The following is a 25,762-nucleotide window of genomic DNA, read 5'->3' on the forward strand; positions in this document are numbered from 1 at the left end:
ACACACAGTTTTCACGCACACGTCGCAGTTTCTCACGTGGCGCGCGCACACACGGCCCCTGCAGTCTCTCCTCTTCGGTGGAACACACACAAGCACGCACACTCGGGGCCCTGTGGGGTGGGGAGGTGGCTGACCACCTCCAGAGGGTTTTTCCCTCCCCAGGGAAACTTGGTCTGCTTCTTGGGGGCAAACCTGACAACCTGTCCTCTGGGTCTGACCCCACAGATCAGAAGATTCCAGATCCCCAGGAAAGAGTCCACCTTTGCCTCCCCCTCAAAGGTTCCATCCCTGGGTGGGGAAGATCCCCTGGAGGAGGGCATGGCACCTCACTCCAGTATTCTTGCCTGGAGAATCCCATGGACAGAGGAGCCTGGCAGGCTACAGTCCATGGGGTCGCGAAGAGTAGGACACGACTGAAGAGACTTGGCATGCAATGTCTCCCCCACCCTTCTCTTTCTCTCTCTCTTTCTCTCTCTCTCTCTCTCTCTCTCTCTCACACACACACACACACACACACATACATAAATGAAGAGCATCTTCCTTAAAGTTAAGTCTGTTGTATTTTTCTCTCAGCTCAGGGAGGCAGGGGTGGGGACAGGTCATGAATACAAGCAAGCCATGGGGACCCCTGTCGACAGCTGGGTGTTCTTTCTCAAAGAGGCAAATTGGAAGGAAAAGAAGGGAAAAGGGTAGGGATTGCAAGAGGTGATGAGAAAGCTAAGGGTGGAGAGTGGGGCAGGAGGAGGCTTGGGATACTGAGAGAAATGGATCGAAAAGAGGAAGAAGAAGAAAACTTGTAACCCTGAGATTTTCTTGTATTCTGAGTCATTTGGGAGAAGGAAGAAGGGGGTGCAGGGTGGGGAGACTGAGGCCCAGGGGTATCACCCTTCACAGGAGGCACCCTCAGAGGGCTCAGTTTCCAGCCAGCTTCCCACCTCTCCCCCGGGCAAAACTCACCTTCCAGAAGGTTCTGAGAGGGTGAGTAGTGGTCAGTGGACACCCTCTCCCACAGGGCCTGTGCCCTGATTAGGAGAACTGCAGGTTTTGTTCCCTGGTAACAGGATTCTGCAGCCAGCAGGGGACGAAGGAGGGATTCTAGACAGGGAGGCCCTCCTGCCTGATCCTGAACTCTCTGAGGCAAACTCCCTGCCAGGAAGGGCTCCCATGGAGGGACAAGGGACATACCCGGCATCTGTGACCAGCCAGCTGCAGAGACCTGCGTGGTATTTTCCCTCTGTTCAAGAGATAGAAGTGGAACTAGCAGTCAAGAGACCTGGGCTAGTCCACATACTAGCTGTACCTCTCTGTCTTCTGTTTCTATAAACTGGAGATGCTAGTCTCGGTCCTGTCATTACCAGCCTTGCAGAATTTTCGTGAGGCTGAAATAGACGTTGTTAGTCAGTCAGTCATGTCCGACTCTGCAACCCCACGGACAGTAGCCTGCCAGGCTCCTCTGTCCATGGGATTCTCCAGGCAAGAATACCGGAGTGGGTTGCCATTTTCTTCTCCAGGGGATCTTCCCAACCCAGGGATCAAACCCCGGTCTCCTGCACTGGCAAGCAGATTCTCTAGCATCTGAGCCACCAGGGAAGCCCATAGACAAACAAAGAAACTGGTTTGTAAATAGAGCTGTGCTGCTGGGGCGATAAGGAATCAAATCTGTGAACAAGTGTGCCCAGGGTGCCTGTTTGTGCCCAGGTCAGGATGTGGTTCTGCCAAGGCAGAGTGAGATGCAGCAGAATGAAATGCTGCTGGCGGGCAGTCAGGAGGAACCTTTGGATCTGAATCTGTCCTTGACTAGCTTGTGATCCTGGGCTAGTCCCTCCTCTCTCTGGTCCCAGGGTCCTCTCCCCGTACAATGACAGTCTTGGGCTTCATGCTGCAGACACCCAGCCTCATCCTCCAGGCCAGGCTGGGCTGGTCCCTTGTGCTGCCCGGGATCTGAGCCAGTGGTGAGGGAGTGAGTGGAGAGAGAAGTCATCAGAGAGGGGTTAGAATTGGAGTAGAAAGAAAATGGGGAAGAAGGGGCGAGCATCTGGAAGAGCAGACCCAAGGCGACCTCGACCAGGAGGGCGGGAGGCGGCCAGAGGGCCCGGCTACATTCATCTGGTCCCCAGGCCCAGGGGCCCGATAGGAGATGCGGGGGTGGGGTTGGGGTTGGGGGGTGGCGGAGCCAGGTGTGGAGGTTGCAGGTGAAAAACTCCTCCTGATCTGGGCCTCAGGTGAGATTATAGGTCTTCTGGAGCCGGCTGGAGGGACGAAGAATAAGAAGAACAAGTCTGTGCCTCCCAGCCCTTTGCTTTCCAGCCCTCTGTGGTTCCCAGAGCCTGCTTTTCCCTCCCAGCCACACCCCAGGCCCCCTACCCCTCACCTGGTCCTCCATCCTCCAGCCTGCTTCCTGCCTCCTGGGCCATCCCCACCCGCTTCTCTCCTCTGCACAGCCTCCTTCTAGCCTGCATCTCCTTCCCTCCTCCCTTCTCCACCCTCCCGTCCCTCTCCGCTCCCCCTCCCAGTTCCTTACTGGGGGCACTGGCAGGTCTTCTTCTCACTAAGGAGCCTCTTGATTTGAGACATCCGTTCTGCCTGGCGCTGTCCAGGGAGAAGGAGGCGAGTTGTGAGGGCCCTGGGCCTCTGAAAGGGAGCTGCCCCTTGGAGGAGAGGCGCGTGGGTGGGGATGGGGGGAACGCTGGGAATGGAGAGGCCAGGGCTGTGGCCGAGGAGGCCATCTGTCCCAGAATTGACTGTGCGCCTTCGTTTCTCTCCCTCCTCATGGGATCTGGGACGGGGCCCAGCCGGCAGTGAGGGAGTGAGCAGTGGGCAGAGGGAGCCAGAGGAGAAGCGGGTCACAGACACAGGACACCCTCGTGGCCGGACCAGCCTCAGGGTCTTGAGTGTCCCGTGGGGGTGCAAGGACGTCGGAGAGGGCTCACTCACCCTGCGGTGCCAGCATTTAACACAGACAATGCAGAAGACAGTGAGAAGCAATAGACCTGTGATTCCGCCCAACACCACGGGCAGGAGCTTTGGCCAGGCCTGGATGAGGTCTGAAGGCAAGACTGCAAGACAGAGAGAGGCGTGCTCAGCTCCCTGCCCACGGTCAGGGCAAGGGGCACACAAGGGGGCCCAGGAGAGAGGGTCTCACTGCCCAGCCACACTTGGGTCTGGTCCTTGGGCTGAGAGAACGAGGCAGGATACGTGGTCCCCTTCGGGGCCACCAGGACTGGAAGGGAAAGGCTGGGGAAGGATTTTTTGTTGTTGTTTTTTTTTTAATATTTTATTTTTTGATGTTTAAAAATAAAATTAAAAAAAGACATTGTTGTGACAGTTTCAGGAGAAGAGGGAAGGAACTCAGCTACAGATATACGTGTATCCATTCTACCCCAAAGCTCCCTTGGGGAAAGGGTTTTAAGATTAGATGCCACTCTGCTTTCTGGGGAGCTAGACCAACAGTCCCCACCCTTGCTATGCACACGAGTGTCTGTACGTTTGGGTGTGCATGTATGTCTGGGTCTGAAGAGGAGCCGGGGAGGGGGGCTCTTGGTCAGGTGAGCCCCACTCCTGGGTGGCAGACTTTAGGGAAGTGGGAACTTGTAGAACTACAAGAGCTCAGGGCCACACCCCACTTCACCTCATCAGCCCTGTGTCCTCCGCCCTCACATACCACCTTACCCATCTCAGAGCAATTGGGAGGCTGGGTGGTCTCCACCAGCCCTGGGAGGGTCCCCCAGCTGAGGAGGCAGGGGCTCGGGGTTAGGCCATGGAACATGGACCCTGACTCACCGTTGATCTCGGATTCCAGCAGGACTTTGCCCTTGTCACTCAGCAGACACTGCCACGTCCCAGCCTCAGGCGCCAGCGCTGTCACCGACTTCGACTGATTTGAGCCCTTCATACTCTGGTTCCCCATCTTCAAGTTCAGGGTCAGCCTTGGCGAGCTGGGCCCCAGCACCTCACAGGTCAGACTGTCTGGGGACTTAGTCACTGCAGAGGGACAAGAGCCTGAGACTGGGACCCTGGATCTCCAGGAATTCCATAGAACAGTGACGATGGTGCTTTACATCAGCACCACTATGCTAGCCTCTCAGAGCACATTTTCATACAATTATAATGGAGGAAGCACAGCTTCTGAGATCCAACAGTCTTAGATTTGAACCCCAGCCCTGCTGCTTACGATCTGTGAGTCTCTGAAGAAGTTACTTCCCAAGCTGAAGTGAGGTGATAGTCGCTCAGTGGTGACTGACTTTTTGTGACCCCATGGACTGTAGCCTACTAGGCTCCTCTGTCCATGGGATTCTCCAGGCAAGGATACTGGAGTGGATTGCCATTCCCTTCTCCAGGGGATCTTCCCCACCCAGGATCGAACCCAGGTCTCCTACATTGCAAGCAGATTCTTTACCACCTGGGCCACCAGGGAGAGCCCCGCACAATAGTTAAATGGAAAGATACACGCAGAGCACTTGAATGGGGCCTGGTTTGTACGAAACACCCAATCTAAGCCATTATTATTGGTGATGTTGTTATGATAATTAAGGAGGTAGGAGGGGAAGAACTCAGTGTGACACCTGACATTGTCACCATCACTGTCACACTGTTATCCTCCCTAGGACAAAAATGACCCACAGAAGGGAGGGGCTTAGTTGGGATCTGAGAGGGTCCCAGCAGAGGTAGAACTAGAGCCTGGTTCTCAGTGAGGCCCTCGGGAATTCTAGTGGAGCTCACCCTAGGCCAGCTCTTGGATGTTAGGGAGGGACAGAGGATTCCAACCTTAGTTCAAAACCAACCCCCAGGGACTTCAGAGTCTGCCTCCCAGTGCAGGAGACGCAGGTTGGATCCCTGGTCAGGGAACTAAGATCCCACATGAGGCAGGGCAACTAAACCCTTCGAGCTGCAACGACTGACCTGCAATGCTCTAGAGCCCATGCTCTGCAAGAAAAGTCCTTGTGCCTCAATTAGAGAAACCCTGCATGCCACAATGAACCCAACATAGCCACATTTAAAAAAAAAAATTCCCCCAACCAGAGGGCCCTTGATGGGCTTCATCAGGCATCCAGGGCCAAGGCACCCCCTTGAAGGGTCTGTCATGACTTGGAGGGGCGCTGAGCCAGGTCCCTTGGCCCCTGACCCCACCCTCGCTGTCTCAGCCTAGCTCCTCACCTCTCATCACCACGAGGTTCACTTCCTGACGCAACTTCCCCTTGGTGAGATCCAGGGTCAGGATTCCAGAACCCGCGTACTGAGGCAAAGTCCGCGGCAGAGTGAAATGCAGTGGTAGCCTCTCCCCCACAAGGAGCTTGAGGTCCTTGTGAATCGTGAGCACCTTCACCTCTCTGTTCATCAAGGTGAAGGTGACCCAGGTATGGGAGGAAGAATCCCCGTTTGCCTGCTGCCAACTCAGCTCCCCGCTCAGATTTTCATCCTCGAAGGTGAGTGGGAAGGAGAGCTCCGCCTGCTCCCCCTCCTTCACATAGACTGTTTTGGGGGCCTTCTGGAAGGCTGGAGGGGGAGGGAGAGAACCTGGGTCCATACAGGGCAAGGCAGGTGCAGGAAAGGGGGCCAGGTGAGTCCAAACACTTGGGCTGCCACTCGAGCCCTTCAAGTCCCTTCTACATCTCCTCTCTTCTCTCTGCTCTGCACCCCAGGGAGGTGCCACAGCAATGCCCCCTCCCCAGAGAAGCCCTCCTAGAACAGCCCAGCCACAGGGGTTCTCTCCCTCCTCAGGATCCTGGAGCACAGAGGGCATCTGGCCTGTACCACATGGGTACAACATTCATCACCCTTCTCAAGGTAAGCGCAGACACTGGCTGACTACGTGCCAGGCGCTGTTCTAAGGGCACTTCATATGTTACTTGTCCTCATGACACGACAAGGTAGATTAGATCATCCCCATTTTGCAGATGCAGAAACCAAGGCACAGAGAGTTTCAGTGACCTGCCCTGGGGCCACACAGTCAAGTCAGAGCCAGGATTTCAGACAGAGTCCATGAACTTCATTACCACGCTACCCTCCTGTGTGTCACGTGAGTCACCCAGAGGACAGGGTCTGGGGTAGCACCTGTCTTCTAGGCTCTTTTTTTTTTTTTTTCCTTCCCAGTGCCTACTCAGGACTCTGAACCTGCAACACTGAGTTTCTTCAGGGCCGGCTTGTTGCTGTGAGCGTCTCTGAGTTAGTGGACTTGCAACTTGGTGGGAGGGGGAAGCTGAGGCAACCAAAAAGACAGATGCCCTTGACAGCCCTCCTGTGGGGCTTCCTCCTGGGTCTCTGGGGTCCCTGACATCCTTACACCTCCTGTTCCTTCTTTCTTCCATGTTCGTTTCCCCAAGGAGTGGCTTGTGAGGAAGAGAAGGCCAGCGTGTCCCTTAGGGCAGACTTCTGCTCCAGGGGATCCTGGCTTCAGCCTCCCTCTCCACCCCCCCCCCCCCCCCCGACCAAACCGCACCCCCCTCCCGGAGTGGAGCATTGAGGGCAGAGGAAGGTCTGGCAGGCAGGGGGTGCCTGCGGGGGAGGGGGAGCCCCTCTTACCCAGCACCACGATGGGTATTTTGATCTCCAGTGTCTGCTGGCTCTGGGAGATAGTGCACGTCCAGGTACCACTGTCCTGCAGCCCCACCTGGGCCAGTGACAGGCTCTTGAGGTCTTCTTTCCTATTATTCCCTGGACCCTTGCATTGCACTGAAGGGTTGCTCCCAGAGGGACTCTCCAAAGTGAAGGTCAGGCTCTGTCCCAGCAGCACGCGGGAGTCCGAGCTGGCAGTCACTGTGAGGGGAGCAGGCGAACTGTGTCACAAACAGACACACACCATCTCCCCAAGAAGACAAGAAGCCAGGAAGCCTAGGGTATTGCTCTGTTGTCCGTTTGTTGTTTCAGTTGCTAAGCTGTGTCTGACTCTTTGTGACCCCGTGGACTGTAGCCCACCAGGCTCCTCTATCCATGGGATTTTCCAGGCAAGAACACTGGAGTGGGTTGCCATTTCTTTTTCCAGGGGATCTTCCCGATCCAGGGATCAAACCTGTGCCTCCTGCATTGGCAGGCGGATTCTTTACCACCGAGCCATCTGAGAATCTGCAGTTACCCTTGTCCCAACAGCTCCCTCTGGCCACCTCCAGCCCAAGGCAGGGTCTCCTCTCCCCTCCCGCTCACCTCTCTTTCTTGTCTCTCTCACTTCTCCCTCTGTCTCCTGCCTTTCCACCCCTGCACCTCCTGCTCGCCCCCAGGTCTCTGTCTCGCTTGCCTGACCCAAGGCCTGAGGTGGCACTGAGAAGACACAGTGGCCTGTCTGATCTGTCTTCAGACTGTTGAAATGCCAGCAGCTCAGGCCCTGGTTTGGGTGCAAGGATGCAAGTCAAGAAGGAAGGGAAATTGGCTGGAGATCCCAGGCTGCCGATCCCAGGCTGCCCCACTCACGTCTGAACACCTGCAGTTCCACCTGGAGCTTCTTGTTGTCCACTTCGCAGGTATAAGTCCCCGAGTCAGTTACTTGGAGATTCTTGATGATCAGAGGAAAGGATCCTTGGTCCCACAGGTTTAATCTGGATTCCACTCGATGGCCCATTTCACTGTTACCTGGGAGCAGATCCCGTATGGAGGAGGTTGGGGTACCCTGGAGACAGCGCATCCCTGACAAGGGTGGTACCCACCACTCTTCTGATCTGAGTTGCTGATCTCCGATAGAATCTGCCCTGGTCCTAATCTGAGAACCCCAGACTGTCGAGGAGGTCCAAACACATTCCTTTACCTGGCCAGGACAGCATCTCACTAACCCCAAATAAAACCGTAACCTCCCTTAGAGAGCACAAGCCTCTACATGTGTGTGTGTTAAGTCGCTTCAGTCATGTTTGACTCTTTGCAACTCCATGGACTGTAGCCCACCAGGCTCCTCTGTCCATGGGGTTCTCCAGGCAAGAATACTGGAGTGGGTTGCCGTGCCCTCCTCCAAGGGATCCTCCCTACCCAGGGATCTAACCCATGTCTCCTGAGTCTCCTGCATTAGCAGGTGGATTCTTTACCACTGAGCCACCTGAGAAGCTCCACCAGCTCCTACAGGCCAACACTTTACACACATCATCTCAGGTAATCGTCACAAGTCTGAGAAATAGGTACCGTTTTGCTTATCTTGCAGATAAGGAAACAGAGGCTCAGAAATTAAGTAGTTGTCCAAACTCTTGCTTACACATTATCGGCAGGAATATAAACCAGTGCAGTTTCATTGGAAAGTAATTTGTTTTGTTCTTATTTTTTAAGTTTTTATTGAAATATAGTTGATTTAAAGTGCTATGTTAATTTCTACTGTACAGCAAAGTGATTCAGCTAAACACATACACATAGCCACTCTTTTTAAAAATTCTTTTTCAATACAGCTCATTACAGAGTATTGAGTAGAGTTCCCTGTGCTATGCAGTAGGTCCTTCTTAGTTATCTGTTTTATATATAGTAGTGTGTATATGTCAATTCCAATCTCCCAATTTATCTGTTCCCCTGGAAGGTAATTTATAATACTCCCAGAATTACGAATGCACATACAGAATGAAATGTCCACCATGAAAGAAGAGGTTAAATAAGTTAGACTCACCCTTTCAGTGGAATGCTATAAGACAAGAATGAGGAGGCTGTTTATATTCTGAGATGGAATAATATCCGAGAAACACTGTTAACTGAATAAAGCAAGATATTTTCAAAGCTATCACTGTTTGAAAAGGAGGGAGAAAGTTATTTATCATCTATCTACCTGTATTTCTGTCTATCCATCTATCTTGTAAACGAACAAATATTTCTATCGGTGAACACAAGGAAATGGTCGCCTTGGTTGTCCCTGGGGATAGGAAGTGAACCCCATGAGACAGGTGTGGGAGAGGTTTTCATTTTATGCCTTTTTCTACTGTTCGAATTTTGACTCCAGTAAGTGGTAGAGCCAGGATTAAAATTCAGTTTGTTGTGAGACTTCCCTGGTGGTCCAGTGGCTAAGACTCTGAGCTCCCAATGCAGGAAGTTCAATCTCTGGATAGGGAACTAGATCCAATATGCCACAGCTAAGACCTGGCACAAACAAATAAATAAAAATGAATATTAAAAGAAAAAAACTTCCACTGCATCCCTTGTCTGCTCAGGAGATAACTCCCAGCCCCAACCTCTCGCCTTCCTCCTGGGCCCACATTTCCAGTGGCCCAAGGAATGACTTCATCTGGATGTCCTGACATCACCCCAAATCTCAACTGGTTACAAATGAAACCTAACAACCTTTCCCTAAAATAACTTGTCTTCCTTGCTTCCCTGTTAAAAGCTCTTCTGGGTCTCATCAAGACCCCCTTGTCCAGACTGTTCTATACTTTGTAAAAGAAATTCTACTTTGTGAAAGTTCTAAGAGTGTGAGAGAGTCTGGCATCAGTTCTTGGAGGAGACCAGTACAGAACAAAGCCTTAAAAGAAGGGTAGGCAGGGAACTTCCCTGGTGATCTGGTGGCTAAGACTCCATACTCCCAGTGCTGGGGGCCTGGGTTTGATCCTTGGTAGGGGAACTAGGTCCCACATGACACAACTAAGAGTTCACATGCCTCAACTAAAGATCCTGCCTCAACTAAGGAAGATTCTGCCTGGCTCAACTCAAGATCCTGCAGGCCGGATGAAGACTGAAGATCCTGCATGCCGCAACTAAGACTCAGTACAGACAAATAAATAAATAGTTTTCTTTAGAAAAAAAAAAAGAAGTAAGCTAGAGGAAAGTGTTGCAGCAAGAATGTCTAGGAAGGGGGTAAAGTTCCTGGAAAGTCATACAGGCAGCCACCTCAAAGCAGTGAGGAGAATACCTGGGTGTGAGGTGTCCGGCTGAGGAGCAGCGGGAAGCCATCCTGAGGGAATGAATGTCGGGCAGAGGCTCTTCCAGGCTTAGTCTAGTGGAATAGGGAGTGACTGGCACTGTGTTGGGAATCAGCGCTGCTGTAGGAGGAAGAGACGCAAAGTAGGAGAGACCAGTAGCAAAGGAATTGCCAGGAAGCTCCCACTGTAACCCAGGGGAGGGGTAGGTGGCCTTGGCCAATGATGGTGGCATTCCCATGAGAACAAAGAAGGTGAAACGGAAGAACACATCCACCGGAAGGAATGGCCCTAGGCAGGGACTGAGGGGAAATCAGGGATTGAAGTGGGGGGAAAAATCCGACTCTGGTTCAGAAATTGGGAGCGGTCAGGAGAGTCATCCTGCTGTTGTCAGAGATCAGGAAGCTGAGAAGGGGAGCCATTCTGAAAGAAGTTCAGATCTTAGGAACAGAACAAAAACATCGACACAAAAGAGGTGAGAATTTTTAGAAAGGAGCACATTGTTTCAAGCTCACAGGCGAGCATAGAAATGCAAATTAAAACAACAATGATATGTTTTTCAATTATCAAAATTAGCAAAAAATAAAAGAGAGAAGGTTTTAAATATTAGTATTCAGTGCCAGCAAGGGCTCCAGTGAAAGACACACACAGTGACATTATTATCTAGACTTACTGTAAATGGATAGAACCTTTCTGGAAGCAATCTGGCTGTATACACCAACTTTTTTTTTTTTTAAGCTCATATCCTTAATTTCATTTCTAGAACTTTATCCTTAATAAGCTTAAAATTCAAGCCAAAATGTAGGTACAAAATAATAATTACAGTGTTCTTAATAAGGTGCAAGATTAGATGAAAAAATAATGGCTGCATATTAGAGCATACTAACTTGATGGACTATTAGGTGAGCACTAAAAATGACATTTACAAATAATTTTCAACGAAATGGAAAACATTCATAATATACATTTTGTAAGTTGTGTTAAGATCATCTTTACTTTTTTGGTTAGTTATTTGAACTACAAAAATTACACAGACTCACAGACTCAACATTTTTCTTCTTCCTTGCCCATCCTCAATACTACTGCAAACAACTTAGTGTGGATTTCTTCATGCTTTTTTCTGTTTGTGTAGACATATATTTACACACATTGAATTTTCCTTTTTTTAAGTATCTATTTTTATTTAATATTAATTTGGCTACACTGGGTCTTAGTTGCCACATGGGGGATCTAGTTCCCTGATCAGGAATCAAACCCAGGCCCCTTGCATTGGGAACACTGAGTCTTAGCCATTGGACCAGCAGGGAAACCCCCACATTGAATTTTTAAATTAAAATGGGACTCTATTATTGATACATACATAGCTTACTTTTCACTTAACAAAATATGCTTGACATCCTTCTAAGTGTGTGTGTGTGGAGCTTCTTCATTCTGTTTGTTTTGTTTTGACATTATGAAAGCTAATCATTTTACTCTGATGATTCTTTAAACATTTTCTTCTGAGAAAATCATGCAACCATAAGAAATAGCGCAGAATTATCTGGAATACCCTTGACCCAGCTCACCCCAAATGTAACAGCTTGCAAAATTATAGCACAGTATTGCTGCCAGAATATTGGCATCGACACAATTCAAGATGCAGAACATTTCTAGCACTATAAAGATGTTACCCTTTTCCAGCCAAATCCTATTCCCTCCCAGACCCCTTTGCCCTGACTCCTGGCAATCACTAATCTGTTCTCCACTTCTGTAACTTGTCATTCTGATAATGTTATATAAATGAAATTATATAGTATGTTATTTTGTGGGATTGGCTTTTTTTTTTTTTTCCAATACAGCATAATCCTCTGGAGTCATCTAGGTTGTGATCCAAAACTATAGTTCATTCTTTTCACTGCTGAAAAATAGTCCATAGCATGCATACAACCATTTACCCACTAAAGGACGTCTAGGTTATTTCTAGTTGTTGGCTACTACTACTAAAACTGCTGTCAATAATTTTACACAGATTTCTGTGTGATCATAAGTCTTTCTTTCTCTGAGGGGTAAGTGTCTAGGAGTACAATTGCTAGGTTGTTGCAAGTTTAGCTTTCTAAAGAAATTTCCAGGGCTTCCCTGGTAGCTCAGTGGTAAAGAATTCGCCTGCCAATGCAAGAGACACAGGTCTGATGCCTGGTCCAGGAAGATCCCACATGCCATGGAGCAACTAAGCTCATGTGCCGCCACTACTGAGTCTGTGCTCTAGAACCCAGGAGCTGCAACTACTGAAGTCCCCAAGTCCTAGAGCCCTTGCTACCCAACAGGAGAGGCCACCACCATGAGAAGCCTACACACTGCAGCTAGAGAGTAGCCCCCACTCCCTGAAACTAAAAAAAGGCCTGAGCAGGAATGAAGACCCAGCACAGGTAAAAATAAGTAAATAAATTTTTTTAAAAATTGCTGAACTGTTCTCTAGAGCAGCTGTACCATTTTATACTCCCACCAGCAATATAACAGTAACCAGTGGCTGCATCCTCACCAGCACTGGATGTTACTTTTTTTTTTTTTAATTTTGGCCATTCTGATACATGTGTAGTAATATCTCATTGTGGTTTTAATTGGCATTTCCCTGATGACTAATGACAATTAATACATTTTCATGTGTTTGTTTGCCATCTCTATGTCCTCTTTTGTGAAATATCTTTTCATGTCTTTTGCTTATTTTCCAATTGGATTGTTTGGGTTTTTTGGTATTGAATTTTGAGAGTTGTGTTCACATTCTAGATACTAGTCTTTGTTGGATATGTAGTTTGAATATATTTTCTCATATTTTATAAATTAAGACAATTTTCCTCTTCTCAATAGAGTCTTTTGCAGAGCAAAGTTTTTTTTATTTTGGTCAAGCCCAACATGTCAGGAATTCCCTGGAGGTCCAGTGGTTAGGAGGCACTTCCACCTCAGGGGGCGCCAGTTTGATCCCTGGTTGGAGAACTAAGACCCCACAAGACGAGTGGAGTACAGCCAAAACATAAAAATAAAAAAGATCAATGTATCCATTTTTCCTTTTATGGATCGTGCATTGGTATCTAGTCTAAGAACTCTGCTTAGTTAAGTCCTAGTTCATCTTCTGAAGGAAACATAGAAACTGATTAAAACAGTTGACTCTGGGGAAGGGAACCAAGTAACAGGGGATCAGGAGTAAGAGGGAGATTAATCGTCACTGTGTATCATCCAGCTCAGCTCAGTTCAGTTCATTCGCTCAGTCATGTCCGAATCTTTGCTACCCCATGAACTACAGCACACCAGGCTTCCCTGTCCGTCACCAACTCCCAGAAGTTGCTCAAACTCATGTCCATCGAGTCAGTGATGCCATCCAACCATCCCATCCTCTGTCGTCCCCATCTCCTCCTGCCTTCAATCTTTCCCAGAATCAGGGTCTTTCCAATGAGTCAGCTCTTCGCATCAGGTGGCCAAAGTATTGGAGCTTCAGCTTCAATATCAGTCCTTCCAATGAATATTCAGGACTGATTTCTCTTAGGATTGACTGGTTTGATCTTGCAGTCCAAGGGACTCTCAGGAGTATTCTCCAACATCACAGTTCAAAACTATCAATTCTTCGGTGCTCAGCTTTCTTTATAGTCCAACTCTCACAACCATACATGACTACTGGAAAAACCATAACTCTGACTAGATGGACCTTTGTCAGCAAAGTAACATCTCTGCTTTTTAATATGTTGTCTAAGTTGGTCAAAACTTTTCTTCCAAGCAGCATCTTTTAATTTCATGGCTATAGTCACCATCTGCAGTGATTTTAGAGTCCAAGAAAATAGTTTGTCACTGTTTCCATTTTTCCCCTTCTATTTGTCATGAAGTATTGGGACCAGATGCCATGATCTTAGTTTTTGAATGTTGAGTTTAAGCCAACTTTTTCACTCTCCTCTTCCACTTACCTCAAGAGGTTCTTTAGTTTTTCTTTGTTTTCTGCCTTAATGTGGTGTCATCTGCATATCTGAGGTTATTGATATTTCTCTTGGCAGTCTGGATTCCAGCTTGTGCTTCATCCAGCCTGGCATTTCACATGATGTACTCTGCATATAATTTAAATAAACAGGGTGACAATATACAGCCTTGGTGCACTCCTTTCCCAATTTGGAACCAGTCTGTTATTCCATATCCAGTTCTAATTGTTGCTTCTTGACCTGCATGCAGATTTCTCAGGAGGCAGGTAAGGTGGTCTGATATTCCTATCTCTTTAAGAATTTTCCACAGTTTGCTGTGATCCACACAGTCAAAGACTTTAGTGTAGTCAATAAAGTTGATTTTATTGACTGCACTATTGTAGATGTTTTTCTGGAACTTTCTTGATTTTCGATGATCCAACAAATGTTGGCAATTTGATCTCTGGTTCCTCTGCCTTTTCTAAATTCAGCTTGAACATCTGGAAGTTCATGGTTCATGTACTATTCAAGCCTGACTTGGAGAATTATGAGAATTACTTTGCTGGCATGTGAGATGAGTGCAATTGTGCTGTAGTTTGAACAGTCTTTGGCATTGCCTTTCTTTGGGATTGGAATGTAAACTGACCTTTTCCAGTCCTGTGGCCACTGCTGAGTTTTACAAATTTGCTGGCATATTGAGTGCAGCCCTTTCACAGCATCATCTTTTAGGATTTGAAATAGCTCAGCTGGAATTCAACACCTTCACTAGCTTTGTTCATAGTGATGCTTCCTAAGGCCCACTTGACTTAACCACCGTGGTTACCGTGGTCATTAAGATCTTTTTGTATAGTTCTTCTGTGTATTCTTGCCAACACTTCTTAATATTTCAATTTATTAAGATCTCTTAATGACTTAGTTGCTCAGTTGTGTCCAATCCTTTGTAACCCCATGGACTATAACCTTCCAAGCTCCTCTGTTCATGGGATTCTCTAGGCAAGAATACTGGGGTGGATTGGCATTTCTTACTTCAGGGGATCTTTCCAACCCAGGAATCAAACCCAAGTCTCCTGCAAGTCTCCTGCATTGGCAGGTGGATTCTTTACCACTAGCGCCACCTGGGAAGCACAAATAAATAAACTAAACTTGAGCCACTGATTATTTTGTATTACTAGTACAAAAGGAGCAATAAATATTGCATGCCTCCTAATGTGATGAAATTGCTAATATAAAATACCATCTATAAAATGGTCTTGTCAAAAGATTAAACATGTGCACCTCAATGTCCATGGCAGCACTATTTACAATAGCCAACACATGGAAGCAACCTAAATGTCCATCAACAGAGGAATGGAGAAAGAAGGTATATATAATGGAATATTACTCAACCATAAAAAAAGAATGAAATAATGCTATTTGCAGCAATATGGATAGACTTAGAGACTGTCATACTAAGTAAATTTAGTCAGAAGGAGAGAGACAACTATCATATATCACATATATGTGAAATCTAAAATGTGATACAAATAAACCTATTTACAAAGCAGAAACAGATTCACAGACAAAGAAAACAAACTTACAGTTGCCAAAGGGGAGGAATGGTGTGTAGGAGAAATGGTGTGTAGGTATAACTGAATCACTTTGCTACACACCAGAAACTAACGCAACACTGTAAATCAGCTATACTTCAATTTTAAAAAAAGATGGGGCTATAATGCTTTGTAATATGGAGTACAATTATTAAATAAGTCACTGAGAGAAAAATGAACGTGAACTTGATCATGCCTCTAGATCTAATCACCATCTCTAGGAGATTTAAGGGACAGAGACACATGCTAAACGCTACCACAGTGTAAAACTTACAGGGCAATTGTCTGGTTTCTTCAAATATCAGTTGCAAGAGGGGGCGGAAAAAGGAGAGTAAATGTATAAATTCAAAGAGATTTAAGGGCCATATCAAGCAAATACCATGCATGAATTTTTATTTGAATTCTGATTCAGATAGACCAAATGTAAAAATGATATTATGAGGCATTTGGGAAAATTTGAACACTGGATATTTTTTTTCATTAAGGAATTAGTCTTTAAGCATTGATGATGGTATTATAGATGTGTTTTTTAAATCCAAATATAGTTGATTAACAATGTTTCAGGTGTACAGCAAAGTGGTTCAGTTATATGAACCAATATTGCTCATGAACTGATCATTGTTGAAGCTGAGAGGGATACATAGGGGTTCATCATATACTTATTCAACTTCTATATACATTTGAATTAAGAGAAAATGTTAAAATAAGCAGTGAAATGCAAATAATAAATCAAATAAACTTATAAAGAATAAATACATTTCACACTGGTGGCATTTTTCTATTTTTCACTCATATGACTTTCTCCCATTCAATAATGTATTGAATATTAGAAGCCATACCCAAAAGAAATATGTTACTTAAACAGGAGCATGAGGGTAAAATTTACATGAAAAAATTAGATTGCAAAATAATGTTCCTAAGAAGTTTTGAAATCTTAATTCTTTCCACTTTGAAAGCTAGAAAAAGACTTCCCTGGTGGCGCAGTGGATAAGACTCTGCCTGCCAGTGCAGGGGACATGGGTTCAATTCCTGGTGGGGAAAGATCCCACATGCTGAGAAGCAACAGCCCGTGTGCCACAGCTGCCGAGCCTGAGCTCTGGAGCCCACATACCACAACTCATGAAGCCCTTGCCTAGAGACTGCTCCACAACAAGAGAAGCCTCTGAAATGAGGAGCCCACACTAGAGTAGTGTGGCCTAAACTAGATAGTAGGCCCCCGTTCGCCACAACTAGAGAAAAGCCCAAGCAGCAATGAAGACCCAGCCAAAAATAAATAATTTTTTTTAAAAGTTAGGAAAAAAAACATTCTGTTGCTCTTAATGGAACTGAACAAAGTATCATCACTGGTCTGTAACAACAGTGTTCATGAAATCATGGGTTTCATATGATAGCTATTTTTCTAATATCCATTAAAATAAGGCCATCAATATTAAAATAATGAAATTATAATAGACCACCAGAAGCCATTCCCCAGCCCACCAGTAGCTGGCAGAGGTCGGTTCCGGACTTGGGGAGTCCCTGAGACTCTGGTTGACGGCAGAACCCTCCAGAACCCCAGCGTTTACTAGGAGCCAGGCTCTGCCACAGGTGTGTTCATTCCCCAGGGCTCTCTTCTCTAAACAGGGAGCAGGGCCCACCTACCTTTGTGCAAGAAGGAGCCATAATTCCCCAAAATCTTGGACTGGGAAGAATCTTTCCAGCTGAAGACCAGGTTCTTCTTCTGAGAAGCCTGGCAGGGCAGCTCTGCCTGGTCTCCTGCCTTACCCAGCACCACAGTTTTTCCCTGAGTGCCAGCCAGGAGCATCGCTAGGTGGAAATACAGGGGGTTCAGGCCTTGAGGTTGTGGTTGCCCCATCCCCCACCTGGCAGTCCCCAACCAGCCCCTCCTCCCAAGTCACCTGCACCCAGACCCCAAGTCTGAGCACTCACCCAGTTGCAGCACCAAGAACAGGTGCCTAAGAGAAGTCCTCGGGCACATTGCGGCTTTGCTGAGGCAGGCAGGGGGCCTGAGCCTTCCCCTGAAGAAAGGGCAGGGCCTGGGGGAGACACCAGTCAGCAGTTAGCAGGCATTCACCTGGCTGGGTCCACTTCATGACCCAGACAGCCAGGCGGGAACCTAGACGTGCAGGCCTCTGAACAAGACACCCATGGGTTATGTGCCATGCATGCTGTGCCCAGGCCAGGGGTGGGTTTTTTGCCAGGGGGAACCAGAAAAGGATTCTCAAAAGACTTCCTTCGTGGTCCAGTGGTTAAGAATCCGCCTGCCAAGGCAAGGGACACGGGTTCAGTCCCTGGTCCAGGACGATTTCATATGCCATGGAGCAACCAAGCCCTTGCACCACAGTTACTGAGCCTGTGCTCTAGAGCCTGGGAGCTGCCACCACTGAGCCCATGTGCTATAGCTACTGAGGCCCACATGTCCTACAGCCCGCGCTCCACAACAAGAGAAGCCACCAGAATGAGAAGGCCTCCCACCGCAGCTAGAGAGCAGCCCCCACTCCTTACAACTAGAGAGACTCTGTGGCCAACAACGAAGACCCAGCACAGCCAAAAATTAATTAATCAATCAATGAATTACAAAATAAAATGAGTGGACGGCCTTTGGTGCAAATGAAAGTTTTTTAAAAAGAAGAAGCCTCAGAGAAGGTGGCAAATTGGTAGGAACTGGGACTAGGGAGTCAGGCCGGGTCATGAAGGTCCCAGAGTGCCATGACCCTGGGCGCTCGAGGGAGCTTTACTTAGAGAAGGACAGGTGTAGGCTTACAGGATGGATCCCTCCAGCTGCTGAGCAGAAGAGGGCCTGGAGGACGTCAAGCAAGAGAGGCAGGATTGCAAGAATCCTGGTGAGAGAAGATGAGGCCTGAACTCAGATAGACAGACTTAAGGGAGGAGCTCTAAAAGAAAACCCCCAGTTCCTGGGGTCTGATTTGGCATGAGGGGTGCAGTCAGGGAAAGGGCAGAGGGTGATTCCCTAGAAGGCCTCTGAGTGGGACAAGCAAAAAGGTGATGCTCCGGAGTTCCTGTGGGCTTAGAAGACAGACAGGGCCGTGAGGGAGGGGGTCACAGAAGGGCTCTGCATGGACCTGGAGGAATGGGTGGCACTGGGTTGGAGAGAGAACTTGTGAGACAGGCAACCTCTGGGGCCCACCCTAGACCTCCGGGATCAGGAGCTGGGGTTGGGAGCAGCCGTCTGCATTCACAACCCTCTGGGGGACTGATGCACACTCAAGTCTGACAGCCCCGAGCCAGCTGGAAAGGAAAGAGGAGGGCACCCTACCACAGTCTGCAGAGTCGGGGTGGCGGGGGGAGTGTCTGGCTCTGGAAGGAAGTCTTGGGGGGTGGAGCCTGATCTTGAGTCTTGCTGGGCAGGCCAGAGAGTTAGGGCTTGGCTCTGCAGGGCACTGGGAACCGCTGCTCATTTTGGAGCAGAGATGTGACGAGGTCTTTGAGAGCTTTAGGAAGCTCAATCAGATGGTAAGGGGACCAGATGACACGGAGGAAGTAGAGCCAAAAGGAAGGCCACCAGACAGTGCCTCGCAGGCAGGCGGGACCTGGCTCAAGTGTCTCTGAGGGGGTGGTGGAGGGTTGGACTAGAAGTCTGGGAGACTAGCAGAGGCAAACTATTACATACAGGATGGATAAACAACACGGTCCTACTATATAGCACAGGGTACTATATTCAATATCCTGTAATAAATCATAATGGAAAAGAATATGAAAAAGACTATAGTATATATAACTGAATCACTTCGCTGTACACCAGGAACTAACACTACATTGTAAATCAACGGTACTTCTTTTTTTTTTAAGTGTCTGAATTTGGCCCCAGATTGAGGGTGGGCCTCAGAGCAGTGACAGCCTTGGGGCTGTCAGCACACACCTGGCGTGCAGCTAGTGTATCCAGACCTACTTTTCTCCCCCACCCCCACTCCAGCCTGGTCTTTCTCTCTGCTGGGGACCATCTTTCAGTGAGCTGTCTGCTCTGAACTCCCAGTCCCCCACTCTGAACTTGACCCCTTTATGGGCACGTCCCAGCTTCTACCATAGTTGTAGTTCCTGCCTTTCCTCCACCAACAGTCAATCTTAAGGGAGATCAACCCTGAATATTTATTGGAAGGACTGATGTTGAAGCTGAAGCTCCAAAACTTTGGCCACCTGATGCGAACAGCCAACTCATTGGAAAAGATTGAGGGCAGGAGGAGAAGGGGGTGACAGAGGATGAGATGGCTGGATGGCATCACCGATGCAATGGACATGAACTTGGGCAAACTCCAGGAGATGGTGAGGGACAGGGAAACCTGGCATGCTGCAATCCCAGGGGTCGCAAAGAGTTGCACACAACTGAACAAAAACAACTCTCCTCCACCAACTTGATCTCTAGGCTGGAGATGATGGTCCAGCCAGCAAGGCCACCGCTGGCCCCATTTGGAGCACAGAGAAGGGTCTTGGGATGTGTTTGGTTAACTTAAACCAAATTGAATTGAACAGAGAGGGGAAATCACTGGTTACTTTTTTCTGGACTCAACATGGTAATTCTGTAACTAAAAAGTGTCTGTACACACCCAAACCTGGCCTGGATGACACCAAGTCATCCCCATCCACACGGCCTACTCTTGTGCCCATCCTCTCAGGCATTCTCTTTTCTTTCTTCTTTTTATTTTTAATTGGCGGATAATAGCTTTACAATGTTGTGTTGGTCTCTGCCATACATCAACATGAATCAGTCATAGGTGTACACATGTCGCCTCTCTCTTGAACCTCCCTCCCATTTCCTCCACCTTCTTTCTTTTATTTTTTAAATTGTTTGACCACACATAAAGCAGGTAGGACCTTAGTTCCCAATCAGGGATCAAACCTGCACCCCCCTGCATTGGAAGCACAGAGTCTTAATCACTTGAACATCAGGGAAGCCCATACCCCCAACCCCCAGGCATTCCCCATGGTCTCTGCCCTGCTCTCCACAGGGAGGCTGACCACTGCACACCTTATACACTGTGTCACCCAGGCTCCCTCGGCCTTCAGCTCCTAGTTGGGGTCGGCCAATGGGAAGCACCCACAAGAGATGAGAGGGCTGGGGAGAGAGGTTGGGGTGTTTTATCCTTGTTCTCTCCTGGCTCAGGGCATATTTTCTGGCATCAGCTGTATTCCCTCCTTTGCCCTTTCCTTCCCATAGTGACCACAGCTCTTGCCAGGTGGCCCCCTAATAGCAACTCAAGCCCTCACTGGGTTCCAGAAACACCAGGTTGGCCATTTCCCCTTCAGGATTCTGCCCACTGCTTTGGCATCTGGTGCCTCAACACCTCTTTCTGCAGGTGGTCATGAACCATCTGAGATGGACTCCGTTTCCTGTTGGCCAATGATCCATGATAAGGAGGCAGCACTTGAGTGCGTGCTAAGGGCTTGACCCTCCTAGTGAGGTTTGGGCAGGGGAAGCCTCCTCTTCAAGAGGTGTTGAGGCACCAGATGGCAAAGCAGCGGGCAGAGTCCTGAAGGGAAAGGGCCAACCTGATGTTGCTTCATCTGCCTCAAAGAGGAACTACTCAGGGCCTAACGCCTGGTAGGAACTTGCTAGAATTTTTTTTTAAACAAGGGAAATAAGAAGAAAAGTGGTCAAGAAGGAGGTTTTGGGGGCTTCCCTGGTGGTCCAGTGGTTAAAAATCTGCCTTGCAATGCAAAGGACACGGTTTGGTCCCTGGTCCGGAAAAATTCCAAGTGCTGCGGAGCAACTAAGTCTGTGCACAACAACTTCTGAGCCTACGTCTAGAGCCCAAGCCTTGCAACAAGAGAAGCCACTGGAGTAAGAAACCCACGCGCCGCAACTAGAGAGTAGTCCCCGCTCATCGCAGCTAGAGAAAGCCTGCATGTGGCAACAAAGACCCCCCCACAGTCAAAAAGTAAAATGAATAAATAAATCTTTAAAAAAAAAAAAAAGAAAGAGGAGGAGTAGGAGGTTTCCAGGAAAGGAAGAGGGAGGCTAGGTCACGGGTGAAGTTGTTTACTAGTTGGCCTGGGACCACAAGGCACATAGCAGGAGGCTGGGGTGAGAAAGTAGGGCGGGGCACTCCTACATCTGAAAGTAAGTCCCACTGTCTGCCCATCCTAGACTCACCGTGTCCTGGGTGAGCAGAGAGTGAAGGAGTCTCCATGTGAGATGCCTTTCCCTGAGGTTCAGAGTCAGTTTAGACGCCTGAGCAAGACTAGGGCCATTCTTGTCCCTCCCCGGGTGTGGTCAATTTTTCCTCCCCACTCCGTGATCCTGGCCTCAGTGCAAGGCCCACTTACCACCCCCAGTTCCCTGTGTTGCCCCAACCCACAACCCCAGGGCTCAGCTTGGTCGGTGGAGGAGGTTCTGGGTTTCCAGCTGCTGTTTGCTTTGATGCCTGGGGCTTCCGCTGCCGCCCCAGAGAGCTGGCCTTTGATCCCCACATCCTCAGCCTCCCCAGAAGCGCTCTGCCCCGGTACAGTAGCATCCTGTACACTGTACACTGCAGGCTCCTGAGGCCGGCGGGAGGGCCCACGTGTCCCCGAGGCCTTGGCTCCTCTCTCTCTCCCTGTTTCTCTGCTCACAGCTGTGCTTCCCCTCACCTCTACCTTCAGCTCCCTGTGTCTATCTCTCCTCCTCTGCTAGGAGGCAATTCTAGCCCTCCTGGCTCGCCTGCAGGGCCCCTTGCTTTTTTTCCCTCAGAATCCCTTCTCTCTCCAGCAGCCACTAAGCTCCAGTCCCTCCTGGCCTGGAAACCAGCATCCTGGCCTCTGGCTGGAGGGCTGCAGTCTCCCCACAAGCTTCTGTTTGAAGGGAGCCTGCAGACTACAGCCTGGGCCCAGGATGGATGCCAGGGAGCTGGCTGTGGGGTGGACAAAGGGAAAAGGACAGATTCTTCAGAGGAACACATAGAAGACCCAAGGGAGGATGATGGGAGGATGGAGGCGGGGGGACAGAAAGGCAGGGAGGGGCCCAGATTAGCTCATTAAAGTGGAAGCTACATTTACACAATCCATGATCACACACAATGCCCCGGGTAGCACAAACGAGGTAGGGCAGAGGGAAAGAAGGAGATTCTGAGACACAAGACACAGGCCTAGAGCAGGACACCGAAAGAGAGGCAAGGAGAAGCCAAGGTGGCAAAGCACTGCTTGCCCTCGGGGCCCCAGCCGCCCCCCACCCCGGGCAGGGCTGAGAAGCGAGAGGCTCGGGGCTGGGGGGAAGAGGGCACAGCCCCACCGCAGTGACAGTCTGTGGTCCCGCAGGCACTTTTATCTCCTCCGCACGGCCCCCATCAGCCCCCTCCAGCCCGCCGCGGATGTGCCCCCTACTGCACGCGCCCCGTCTGCTGCGCTCCGGCTTCATGCGAACTTAACTTCCTAGAGACTTGGTCCCTCCAAGGGACCCTTGTGGTTCGGTGGCTGCAAACCTCCACCATCCTCTCCTTTGCCTCCGTCGCCCACATGGGGGGAACGGAGCGCCCTCTCTCCTTCCACGATCCCTGGAGGGGTGCAGAGCCGACCTCAGCCAAGGAGCCCACAAACCCCAGCCCCTTGCCTGTCCCCTCCGCACACCCACCCACATCAAAGGCATTTCACTCAGCCAAGACTCACGGAGGCTCTAAAGCGGCCAGGCCCTTGTCTACCCAACTCCTTGATGCCATGCCAGGGCCAGGATCAGGGCCCAAGGCCTATGGGGCTTCTGCCCAGACCGGTTGATGGGAGGGAGTCTTATCTCAGGTGGGCCTCTTCTGCCTGAGGGCCCCCACACTGAAGGAGGGAGACATCCCACGGTTCTCTGGGAACCCCTTCTTCTGAGGTGAGGAGGGCGGCCATTTTGTTCCAGCCCATACTCTACACAGGACAAGAAGTTGTCAAACACGCAGTGAGGTGACCTCCCTGGCATCAGGCTCTACCCTCAGCCCTGCACCCCAAAAAGCCCACCCCAAAAGGGCAGGACATTCAGGAAGAGCTGTCCCACCCAGAGCGCAATGTTTGAGTGAGTGATAGTGGGACCTTTCTATTCTGAGGGATCTGACTGTAGGGAGGAGGCCCCCATCCACACACACACAGAATCCTGCCAGGATGGGAGGACAGTGGACACCCTGGGGAACAGGGCTGCAGGCCACGGAGGCCTCAGGAGAGAGGAGAGGACTGAGGACGTGGAGGTGGGAGGCAGGGGTCCTTCGGAGCGTTCTGCTAGAGAGGTATCACCTCCTGTATGTCCCCCACAGACCCCACAAAGCCCAGGGAGGATCTGCAAGTCCTTCTCTAACCCCCCTACCAGCCTCCTTTTCTAGAGCAGCTGAGACACCTAACACTGATTTCTTAGAACCAATTTTTCTAATGACGTGGTGGCCTAAAAATACGTATCTCTCCCTTTTACCTCATGTCATACCCAGGAGCTAGGTTTCACTCCCTTCTCAGAATTTTAGCTTTCAATCATCTCATTAATCATTTTAAAGCTAAAGTGGAAGTGTCTTTAAATATACTGTTCAAAAATCCTAAAAAGGCACGAAAAGCAAACAAAAGTGTAGAAACATAAACTGAGAGTCGAAGGAGGCTACATCAGTCATATGGCTTATGAAATGCTGCAAATGTGATTTCTGGTGTGAGTTTTTGGTGAGTGAGTTATTGGGAAAATTAATTTGAGGGGAGAAATGTCTCTAGACCAGGTTGTACTTCTCTTTCTCTTGCTTTTATATTGTTTTTTCTTTTCCTTTCTTTTTCCTGGGCCTCCTCCCACTTTTAATATTTGTGGGTTCTTTCTATGTCTCTCCCATTTCTTCTTTCCTCTTTTTTTCATTCTTTTCCCCTCTCCCTGTCTTTATCTCCTCTACTGCCCATGACCAGTGGCCTTTTTCAGCCCGGGGCCCTGAAGCGCCCATTTTTTCTCTGATCTCCAAGTCCAAGTCAACACCCTTCCACCCCAGGAACTGAGCTGTGTGCAGTGGGGCTCTGAAGAGAAGCATGGCAGAGTCCCTTGGCTTCTGCAAGCTCACATTTCCAGGGGGAGAGTGTGGCTCGAGAAATGCCAGAGAAGGTTGCCGGAGCTCTGGGCAAGACCGTGATGCCAACACATCTCCTGCCTCACACCCCTCCCCTTCCCGACCCTCAGAAAGGAACGAAGCCTGGTCTGTCCCTCTTACCTCCTGGCCTGGGTCTCTCTTCCCTTCTGCTTCTTGCACAGGTGTGTCTCTGTGAGGGTTGGGAGCAGAGGCCCACTGGGGAGGGCGCCTGTTACTTCTGCAGACAGAGATACGCTTAGACGGAGAGACAGGAAGCCTGGTAGCGAGTCTCCACTTCCCAGGCCTGGGCCAGCCCCCAACGTCACCATCTAGGGCTGGGGTCCCCACCCTCTGCCTTTTGGGGAAGATGTCAGAATGAAAATGACAAAGTCAAGGGAAAAAGTTTAACAGAACTTGGCCGGAGCCCAGAATATGGCCCCGCTTCTCGGTGGATGGCAGGAAAAAGCGTCAATGTGTTTTTCGTGGCTAGCAAGAAAAACATTGATTGGATCAGTAATATTACAGTCTGGCCAGGGCTTCAGGGAAACAAGAAGTGGGAAGCAGATGGACCCACAGTAGCTGCTGTGGTCTAGCCGCACACAGCATCTAACTCCAGGGTCAGAGGACATCTGTTCAGTAGGTGCTTCCAGGGCTCCCTCACCAAAGGCATCATAGTTGGGCCAGCGCAGCAGAAAGGGCCGGGGCTAAGAAGGGGCACCTGAGACAATCACAGTGACCATGGACTGGGCTTCTTTCCTGTGAGCCTTCATTTCTGGCCAATCTGCAAATGTTTCTCTCTGGTTCAGATCTCCCATGAGCACCAGATGGGGGTCTCCCCGTTTGGATGTTCAGCAGACATAGCAAACTCAAACCCAGTGCATAGCCTCCCAAACCAAACCCATCACCTCCATACTACTACCCTCCAAACCTACTCCTTGTTCAAATTTCCCACTCAGTGAGGGGCCCACCAAGGAACTGGGCTCAAACCCAAGAAACTGGGTATAATCTCTTTTTTAATATTTATTTATTTGGCTGCGTCAGGTCTTAGTTGGGGTATACAGGATCTTTCATTATGGTGCTCAGGCTCAGTAGTTGTTGCATGAGGGCCTAGTTTCCTCATGGCCTGTGGGGTCCTAGTTCCCCAACCAGGGATCAGACCCACAAACCCTGCATGGGAAGGTGGATTCTTAACCACTGGACCACCAGGAAAGTCCCCCTGTTCTCTTTTTTTTTAAGTTGATTTTTTTTTTGTTTGTCTGATTGAGTTTTTGTGTTGTTCTTGTCTTTTTTGCCATACCACATGACATTGGTGTTCAGTCACTAAGTCATGTCCAACTCTGCAACCCCATGGACTAAGTATGCTAGGCTCCGTGGTCCTTAACTATCTCCAGAGTTTGCTCAGACTCATGTCCATTGAGTTAGTGATGCCATCCAACCATCTCATCCTCTGCTGCCCTCTTCTCCTT

At 49.2% G+C, this 25,762-nt stretch overlaps 1 protein-coding gene across 2 annotated transcripts; it reads right to left on the bottom strand.

The window, feature by feature from the left end:
* Positions 1-541: 541 nt before the first annotated feature.
* CD4 (CD4 molecule) lies at positions 542-24,674 on the bottom strand. 2 transcript variants are annotated; one of them, XM_020878704.2, is made up of 10 exons: positions 24,438-24,674; positions 17,236-17,342; positions 16,948-17,112; positions 7,402-7,560; positions 6,520-6,753; positions 5,155-5,493; positions 3,781-3,981; positions 2,991-3,056; positions 2,522-2,589; positions 542-2,249 (listed from the first exon to the last, which is right to left on the bottom strand). In XM_020878704.2, exons 1-9 carry the CDS (start codon positions 24,623-24,625, stop codon positions 2,549-2,551), a joined length of 1,500 nt encoding a protein of 499 aa, XP_020734363.2. In that variant the 5' UTR covers positions 24,626-24,674; the 3' UTR covers positions 542-2,249; positions 2,522-2,548. The 2 variants fall into 2 exon arrangements, with proteins under 2 accessions (XP_020734363.2, XP_020734362.2); XM_020878703.2 differs by having other exon boundaries at positions 2,935-3,056; positions 24,438-24,668.
* Between the last annotated feature and the right edge of the window lie 1,088 nt (positions 24,675-25,762).

This window comes from Odocoileus virginianus, chromosome 23 (assembly GCF_023699985.2).
Source record: "Odocoileus virginianus isolate 20LAN1187 ecotype Illinois chromosome 23, Ovbor_1.2, whole genome shotgun sequence".
NCBI classification, from domain to species: Eukaryota; Metazoa; Chordata; class Mammalia; order Artiodactyla; family Cervidae; genus Odocoileus; species Odocoileus virginianus.